This window comes from Salmo salar, chromosome ssa11 (genome assembly GCF_905237065.1).
Source record: "Salmo salar chromosome ssa11, Ssal_v3.1, whole genome shotgun sequence".
Lineage (NCBI taxonomy): Eukaryota > Metazoa > Chordata > Actinopteri > Salmoniformes > Salmonidae > Salmo > Salmo salar.
Genome location: NC_059452.1, coordinates 83,865,865 through 83,875,558, shown reverse-complemented (window position 1 = coordinate 83,875,558; position 9,694 = coordinate 83,865,865). Strand labels below are relative to the sequence as shown.

General features: G+C 43.3%; 1 protein-coding gene across 1 annotated transcript in view; it reads left to right on the top strand.

The window, feature by feature from the left end:
* The first annotated feature begins 914 nt into the window (after positions 1 to 914).
* The window catches only part of ythdc2 (YTH domain containing 2), a 35,208-nt gene continuing 26,428 nt past the window's right edge, over positions 915 to 9,694 (top strand). Inside the window, exons 1-7 of the mRNA XM_014128657.2 lie at positions 915 to 1,057; positions 1,686 to 1,857; positions 1,961 to 2,051; positions 2,259 to 2,455; positions 2,632 to 2,834; positions 6,512 to 6,678; positions 6,773 to 6,875. Coding sequence (XP_013984132.1) covers positions 1,692 to 1,857; positions 1,961 to 2,051; positions 2,259 to 2,455; positions 2,632 to 2,834; positions 6,512 to 6,678; positions 6,773 to 6,875 — 927 coding nt within the window. The 5' untranslated portion in view covers positions 915 to 1,057; positions 1,686 to 1,691. The remainder of the gene's footprint in view (positions 1,058 to 1,685; positions 1,858 to 1,960; positions 2,052 to 2,258; positions 2,456 to 2,631; positions 2,835 to 6,511; positions 6,679 to 6,772; positions 6,876 to 9,694) is intronic.

Here is a 9,694-nt window from a genome sequence, read left to right as displayed (position 1 = left end):
TGGCATTTATGTCACCACAGACTAGTACATGTCCCTGGGCCTGGAAATGATTGAGAAGCTGTCTTCATTAAAGTATGGGGATTCTAGTGGGGGGATATAGGTAGCACACAGGAGGTCATTGTTCTCTGTTAAGATGATTTCCCTTTGAATTTCTAGCCAAATGTAAAATGTTCCTGTTTTGATTAATTTAATGGAGTGAGTTAGGTCTGCTCTATACCAAATTAGCATACCCCCTTAGTCCCTTCCCTGTTACACACCTGGTAGTTTGGTGGATGGGACGACCAGCTCTCTGTAACCTAGAGGGCAACCAATTGGTCCGTCTCCTCTATACTATGTTTCTTGTAGGATGACAATGTCTGTATTTCCGATTTCTTTGATGAAGTCCAGGTTCCTGCTCTTTAGGCCAAAGGCAGATGACCTCAGGCCTTGGATATTCTAGGATGAGATAGTGAAGGCTTTGTGTTCCATAAAGTGTCCAATGTTGTTGGTTGTGTGGTTTGGTCTCAGGACAGTAAGTGTGAGCAGAGCCTGCTGAGCATCTGGTACATGCCATTGGCTTGGGCTAGTGTAAGAGTGGGGGTTGGGCCTGTTTGCCTGCTCACAGCCTGGGCAGATGTGTGACTTCTCCAAGTCAGGGTATGAGTTGAGAAACGTGCCTATTTTCATCGAAAGTACATAATGTCACGATTCCAAAGCTGTACAATATTACATATAGCAAGTTAATTATATCACATCTCGGAAAATATTTGTAGTATTGTAATTCTTGTTGATGCAATTCATGCTAATGTTTATGCTGTTGTTGAACTAACCTCCAATTAACTCCCATTCACTCCTTGAATGAGAGCTCTCCTTGTCCCTGATTCACCCAGAATGCTCCGCGCGGCCCATTAACGTAGCATGTGCAACGCATACGATTCCAATGGTGTTTTCCATCTCTTCTAAAGTATCTCTGATCATGCACCTCTAGTGGTGATTTATCTGAATCTCATGAAGTCGGTCAGCGTTTACAAACTGCTGGATTAGACGAACAGAGGCGCACGAGCGGGATCTGACATCGGTATTAGCTAGTTAAAACGTTACCAAGCTATATGTGAAACATTGTATCTATGACATGCTTGTATAATTAACTCAAGGATGGATAAAGTTCAATGACACGTTTGCTATGTCTCTGTAGCTATGCTAACTCGTTAAGGTCAGCTAGCTTAACTCCACTAGCTAGCAACTTGGCTAACGATAGCTAGCTACCTGTAACATTACTGGGTTAGCTAACATTCGTTTTTGCTTGCAGATAATAGCTAGCTAGCTATGTTTCTGAGTTACTAACGAGTTCGCTAAGGTGGCTACCAAAATCAACACATGTCATTAGTTCGATTTTTACTCAAAGATTTGCTAAAAGTAATGTATGGCTCACACTGTCAGTCACAGAAGCGCAGCCTCTGGTGAAAGCTATGGCTAGCTAACTAAGTTATGTCCGAGTTTATGAATAACTAACGTTAGGTAGAGGAGAGTCAGTCAGAAGTAGCTAACAGTGAATCTTTGTCAGAATCTGGCCACTTGCATAGTAGCTCAACCCTTTTGTCTCTACTTAGCTAGTCCAAGTAACTAAAATGTGACCGTCATCTAGGGAGACTGCAGGTTGGTTGCTTATTAGCTAGCAACATCTTATTAACACTTGTGTCCAACAGTGCATCATGTCACGTCCTAGTAATGCCTCACCCAAGCCTGCCATGGGCAAATCAAAACACTCTGGTGGTGGGGGGCCCAGGGGGAAAGGGCTGAAAGACATACGCATTGACGAAGAAGTTAAGATTGCTGTGAACATCTCCCTTGAGAGGTTTCAGTACAGTGAGCAAAAAGGTAACATAAAATGTTTATTCTACTCATGTGATGAAGTGGTGCTTCATGGAGACATTTGGATTATGTGATGTAGAATACTACATTAGTTCTTTTGATTTTACAGAAATGGAGTTTCCTTCCTCCCTGTCTAGTACTGAGAGAGCCTTCATCCATCGCTTTGCACAGTCCCTTGGATATATCTCTAAAAGCAGAGGGTAAGTGATACAACTTGACATCAGGTGTCAGAGCCCGTAGTCTTAGGTCAACCTTGGATACTCCTGTTTTAAAAGCGGTACTTGACTAGAAAAGTTTGTATCCTTCCTCAATATTGTACTGGAAATGTAACTCCCTAAAAGCATCCATCAGGTTTACTAAAGTGTGCTGTGCTTCAAGTCTAACCTCCTTATTTCATTCATTTTCAGAAAAGGATCAAGCCGGACCCTCACTATCAGAAAGAAGGATGGCTCGGAGACGGCCCAGTCCATCATGACTTTCAACCTTTCCCACAATTCCAAGCACGCGGTGCGGAGCCTGCTGCAGAGGTTCCCCATCACCAACAAGGAGCGCACAGACCTACTGCCTCGCACTGAGAGGGGTCTGTCTGTGGCCATTGAGGCTGGTGAGTGGCAGTTATATTTCAGGGTTAATAATGCATTGATGTCAATGGGAGACCTTGTCAACCTTTGTTTTTAATAACAATGTACTGATGAATGAATAAATTATCTATCTGTTAAAATGTGTTGACAATTCAAAGTTTTAACATTCCTCTGCCCCTCTTTTTTTTTTCTCCGTCAGAGAGCAGCCGTGACAAGAACAGGACCAGCGGGCGGCTCAACAACGGCATTCCCCAGGTGCCCCAGAAGAGGGGCCCATCTGAACTGGACTTCTTCCGCCGCTCGCTTCCTGTGTACGAGCGCCAGGAGGAGATCGTCCAGGTCATCAAAGACAACCGTGTTGTCCTAGTGGTGGGGGAGACCGGCTCGGGAAAAACTACACAGGTGAGGGGGAGAAACATTTTACATCACTGTCCACATAAAGTGCCATAAAGAATTCACGCCACTTGACTTTTTCAACATTTTATTGTGTCTGAATTGAAAATTTATTTAGATTTTGTGTCACTGGCCTCCAAACAATACCCCATAATGTTAGTGGAATTATGTTTAGAATTTCTTTTTACATATTAATAACAAATGAAAAGCTGAAATGTCTTTAGTCAATAAGTATTCAACCTCTTTGTTATGGTAAGCAAAAATTTGTTCAGGAGTAAAAATGTGCTTAATAAGTCACCATCAGTTGCATGGACTCATTCTGTGTGCAATAATAGTGTTTAACAGGATTTTTGAATGACTACCTCGTCTTTGTACCCCACACATATAATTATCTGTAAGGTCCCTCAGTGGAGCAGTGAATTTCAAACCGATTCAACCTCAAAGACCAAGGAGGTTTTTCAGTGCCTCGCGAAGAAGGGCACCTATTGGTAGATGGGTAAAAAAATTATAACTGACATTAAATGTCCTTTTGATCATGGTGAAGTTATTAATTACACTTTGGATGGTGAATCAATACACCCAGTCACTACAAAGATACAGGCGTCCTTCTTAACTCAATTGCCGGAGAGGAAGGAAACCGCTCAGGGATTTCACCATGAGGCCAATAATGTCTTTAAAACATTTACTGAGTTTAAATGCTGTGATAGGAAAAAACTGAGGAAATTATAGTTACTTCCCAATACTAACCTAATTGAGACAGAAGGAAGCCTGAACAGAATAAAAAAATCCAAAACATGCATTCTGTTTGCAACAAGGCACTAAAGTAATACAGCAAAAAGATTTGACAAAGCAGTTCACTTTTTGTCCTGAATACAAAGTGTTATGTTTGGGGCAAATCCAATACAACACATTGCTGAGTACCACTCTCTATATTTTCAAGGATAGTGATTCCTGTATCATGTTATGGGTATGCTTGTAATCGTTAAGGACTGGGGAGTTTTTCAGGATAAAAAATCAACAGAATGGAGTTATGCACAGGCAAAATCTTAGAGGAAAACCTGGTTCAGTCTACTTTCCACCAGACACTGCAAGATAAATTCACCTTACAAAAGAACAATAACCTAAAACACAAGGCCTAATCTACACTGGAGTTGCTTACCAAGAAGTTTGTGAATGTTCCTGAGTGGCTGAGTTTTGACTTAAATCTATGGCAAGACATAAAAATGGTTGTCTAGCAATGATCAACAACTAATTTGACAGAGCTTGAAGAATTTTCAAAAGAATAATGGGCACACCCCTGAGTCAATACATGTTAGAATCACCTTTCACAGCGATTACAGCTGTGAGTCTTAATGGGTAAGTCTGGTTTGTACAGTATTTGCACATTTTATTATTTAAAACTTCATTAGGGTAGGGGGCACTATTTTCACCTCCGGATGAGTAAACTGCCTGCTACTCAGGCCCAGAAGCTAGGATATGCACATAATTGGTGAAAACCTGAGAAAAATTCATCCAGGAAGTGGGATTTGTTTTATTTTTGTAGTTTTCTATTGAATGCCATTACAGTATCCATTGACCTAGGACTCAAATTGCACTTCCTATGGCTTCCACTAGATGTCAACAGTCTTTAGAAATTGTTTCAGGCTTGTATTCTGAAAAATGAGGGAGTAAGACCACTTTGAATGAGTGGACCATTCAGTGTCCCTGAGGTTTTTCATGCGGGCGACCGAGAGCACGCCTTTCTTGTTTCCCTTTTATATTGACAAAGCTTTTGTCCGGTTGAAATGTTATTGATTATTATGACTAAAAACAACATGAGGATTGATTATAAACATCGTTTGACATGTTTCTACGAACTTTACTGATACTTTTCGGATTTTTCGTCTGTCTGTTGTGACTGCCTTTGAGCCTGTGGATTACTGAACAAAATGCGTGAACAAAACAGAGGTTTTTGTATATAAAGAGGGACTTTATCGAACAAAACAAACATTTATTGAGTAAATGGGAGTCTTGTGAATGCAACCATATGAAGATCATCAAAGTTAAGTGATTCATTTTAGCAGTATTTCTGATGTAACTCCTCTACTTGGCAGGTAACTGTTTGTAATGATTTGTCTGCTGGGTGCTGTTCTCAGATAATCGCATGGTATGCTTTCGCCGTAAAGCCTTTTTGAAATCTGACACCGTGGTTGGATTAACAAGAAGTTCATCTTTAAACCGATGTATAACACTTGTATGTTTTATGAAGTTGGTTGCTGATCATTGCTAGACAGACATTTTCAAGTCTTGTCAGAGATTTTCAAGCATTCAGTGTCGTCTTGGTAAGCAACTCCAGTGTATATTTTATATTTATATATATTTATTTGTATTCTGTACAGGCTTCCTTCTTTTCACTCCGTCATTTAGGTTAGCATTGTGGAGTACCTACAATGTTGTTGATCTGTTCTCAGTTTTCTCCTATCACTGCTATTAAACTCTGTAACGGTTTTAATGTCACCATTGGCCTCCATAGTGAAGTACCTGAGCGGTTTTCTTCCACTCCGGCAACTGAGTTAGGAAGGACGCCTGCATCTATGTGGTGATTGGGTGTATTGATACACCATACAAAGTGTAATATAAAATAGAAAAATATTATTCTCCCCAATTTCGTGGTATCCAATTAGTAGTTATGGTCTTGTCCCATCTCTGCGACTCCCATACGGACTCGGGAGAGGCGAAGGTCGAGAACCGTGCGTCCCCCGAAACACAACCCATCCAAGCCACACTGCTTCTTGAAACAATGCCCACTTAACCCGGAAGCCAACCGCACCAATGTGTTGGAGGAAACGTTGTACACCTGGTGACCGCGTCAGCGTGCACTGCGCCCGGACCTGCCACAGGAATCACTAGTGTGCGACGGGACAAGGACATCCCTGCTGGCCAAACCCTCCCCTAACGACGCTGGATCAATTGTGTGGCTCCCCATGGGTCTCCCGGTCGCGGCCAGCTGCGACGGAGCCTGGACTCAAACCCACAATCTCTAGTGGCACAGCTAACACTGCGATGCAGTGTCTTAGACCACTGCGCCACTCGGGAGGCAATTCATATTTCAACATGCTCAAAGGGATATTCAATGTCTGCTTTGTATTTATTTTTAACCATCTACCAATAGGTGCCCTTCTTTGCGAGACATTGGAAAATCTCTCTGGTCTTTGTGGTTGAATGGGTTTGAAATTCACTGTTCGACTGAGGGACCTTATCGTTATCTGTATGTATGGGGTGCAAAGTTGAGGTAGTCTTTCAAAAATAATGTTTAACACTATTGCACATAAGTTGCATGGACTCACTCTGAGTTGTTAAGCACATTTTTACTGCTCAATTTACCTTGCCATAACAATGGGATTGGATACTTATTGACTCAAGACATTTCAGCCTTTCGTTTGTAATTCATTTTTAACATTTTCTAAAAACGTAATTCCGCTGACATTATGGGGTATTGTGTGTAGGCCAGTGACACAAAATCGAAATTGAATCAAATTTGAATTCAGCCTGTAACACAACAGCATTTGGGAAAAGTGAAGTGTGAATACTTTCTGAAGGCACTGTATGGCCTACAAAGGCATTGCATTGGTATGATAAGGTATTACATTTGTAAATAGAGTTCCTGATCATCTAGAAACTAAATGGGAAGTGTTTTGCTATTCCAGATCCCACAGTTCCTCTTGGACGACTGCAGCCGAAATGGGATCCCCTGTCGGATTTTCTGCACACAGCCCCGGCGTCTGGCAGCCATCGCTGTGGCAGAGCGGGTTGCTGCGGAGAGAGGGGAGAGCATCGGTCAGACCATTGGCTACCAGATCCGCCTGGAGAGCAGGTAGGAGCAAAGTGATGGAGTGAGGGAGGCACTGACTCGGTCTACTTTGTCTGAGTTACTGTGAGGAAATTAATGACTCTGGTTGACCCTTTAGAGTTTCTCCTAAGACGCTGCTGACCTTCTGCACCAGCGGAGTCCTGCTGAGAACACTGATGGCCGGAGACACCACAATGTCCACTGTTACTCACGTCATTGTGGTGAGTACAAGTTATTGTTGCCCTTTTGTTATCGTTCACTGCCTTGACTGTATGCAGACCTGTCAACCTGCATGCATTTTACCTACCATGCACGCAATTTGATGTCAAAGTACACTGGTATGAAAAACTACCCAAAAATAAGCTTCTAGTTGGCCCATTGTGGTTTTTGACTCAACCGAAACTGAGCCTATCAGATGACTTGGGCAAGGAGAAAAAATCTCTAGCTCTCCGCTCTGGCCCGCCGCCATAGTTGTAGTACTAAACTCAGCAAAAAAATAAACGTCCTCTCACTGTCAACTTCGTGTATTTTCATCAAACTTAACATGTGTAAATATTTGTATGAACATAACAAGATTCATCAACTGAGACATAAACTGAACAAGTTCCACAGACATGTGACTAACAGAAATTGAATAATGTGTCCCTGAACAAAGGGGGGTCAAAATCAAAAGTAACAGTCAGTATCTGGTGTGGCCACCAGCTGCATTAAGTACTGCAGTGCATCTCCTCCTCATGGACTGCACCAGATTTGCCTGTTCTTACTGTGAGATGTTACTCCCCTCTTCCACCAAGGCACCTGCAAGTTCCTGGGCATTTCTGTGGGGAATGGCCCTAGCCCTCACCCTTCGATCCAACAGGTCCCAGACGTGCTCAATGGGATTGAGATCTGGGCTCTTCGTTGGCCATGGTAGAACACTGACATTCCTGTCTTGCAGGAAATCACGCACAGAACAAGCAGTATGGCTGGTGGCATTGTCATGCTGGAGGGTCATGTCAGGATGAGCCTGCAGGAAGGGTACCTTCATGAGGGAGGAGGATGTCTTCCCTGTAACGCACAGCGTTGAGATTGCCTGCAATGACAACAAGCTCAGTCCGATGATGCTGTGACACACCGCCCCAGACCATGCCGGACCCTCCACCTCCAAATCGATCCCGCTCCAGAGTACAGGCCTCGGTGTAACGCTCATTCCTTCGACGATAAACGCGAATCCGGCCATCACCCATGGTGAGACAAAACCGCGAACTTGTCAGTGAAGAGCACTTTTTGCCAGTCCTGTCTCGTCCAGCGACGGTGGGTTTGTGCCTATTACGTTCTCCCCTCGGGTGTAGCTCGTCTGAGGAGGAGACGTAAATGCCTGGGCCTAAACACACCAGGTAATACAGATGAAAGGGGAAGAAATGTGGGGTGCAATGAGCGATAAATAAATCAGACCACAACCAGAACTCAATTTTAACCCTCAGGGGATGTTTAGTGAATTAGTTAAATAAACAATATAAAACACCCTTAAATAATTAATAAGAAACAAAACAACCACAACAAGGGAAGGTAAGAGAAGGGAAATGTTTGGGATCGGGGTCCAAGTAATGAAAATAAACAAAAGGTCCCTCTTCTACACACCTAATCCTTCCTAACACATTCTAAACCCTAACCCACTGTCCTACCTGGTTCCAAGAAAAATACAAGGGTGACACCCGCCCGGCTAACCTAGTGTATAAAACAATGGGTTATCTACGTGAGAATGTACACCCATGGGCAGATCTACCTTTTCCCTTCTCCAGGACCTAGGTAGGGTGGAGCGCCTCAGGCGGACAGGCTGAAACACAAAGAAATTAACACAAATAATCAAACAAAAAACAAGTGTCCTCTCTCTCCCCATCTCTCTCTCCTTCTCTTCTCACACGGCAAACAGATATCCTCTCTGTAATCAGCTACAGCCACGCCCACCATCGTTAGCCGCAACTCGGTACACCTGTAATGCCCAAGACAAACACACTAACAGGGGAAAATGGGGAACAAGAAAAACGTAACACGTAACAGTGCCCATAGGCGACGTTGTTGCCGGTGATGGCTGGTGAGGACCTGCCTTACAACAGGCCTACAAGCCCTCAGTCCAGCTTCTCTCAGCCTATTGCGGACAGTCTGAGCACTGATGGAGGGATTGTGCGTTCCTGGTGTAACTCGGGCAGTTGTTGCCATCCTGTACCTGTCTCGCAGGTGTGATGTTCGGATGTACCGATCCTGTAGCGGGTGTTATACGTGGTCTGCCAATGCGAGGACAATCAGCTGTCCGTCCTGTCTCCTTGTAGCCCTGTCTTAGGCATCTCACAGTACGGACATTGCAATTTATTGCCCTGGCCACATCTGCAGTCCTCATGCCTCCTTGCAGCATGCCTAAGACACATTCACGCAGATGAGCAGGGACCCTGGGCATCTTTCTTTTTGTGTTTTTCAGAGTCAGTAGAAAGGCCTCTTTAGTGTCCTAAGTTTTCATAACTGTGACCTTAATTGCCTACCTTCTGTAAGCTGTTAGTGTCTTAACGACCGTTCCACAGGTGCATGTTCATTAATTGTTTAGGTTTCATTGACCAGGCATGGGAAACAGTGTTTCAACCCTTTACAATGAAGATCTGTGAAGTTAATTGGATTTTTACGAATTATCTTTGAAAGACTTAAAAAGGGCAGTTTCTTTTTTTGCTGAGTTTATTTTCCTCCCTGGAGCTGGATGGTAGCTCTCCTCTTTGTCTGTTGATGCATCTGTTGTGTGAGGTAAAAGGGTAGGAAAAAATGGAGAACGAACTGTTGGCCAAATACAATTTTGGAAAATGTATTTGGCAAACAGTTTGTTCTCTGTTTTTTCCTACCCTTTTCAGTGTTAGTAAAGCACATTTTGTTGAAAGTAGTTAGCTACAGCGTTTAGTAAATTAAGCAAGGACACTTTCTTGCCCGCACGTCCTTTGATCTCCGCAACCGTAGTAGGCGCACGCACATTGACGAGTAAGATAACATTTGTCGTGTTGTGGTAGTTCAGTGCACTTCG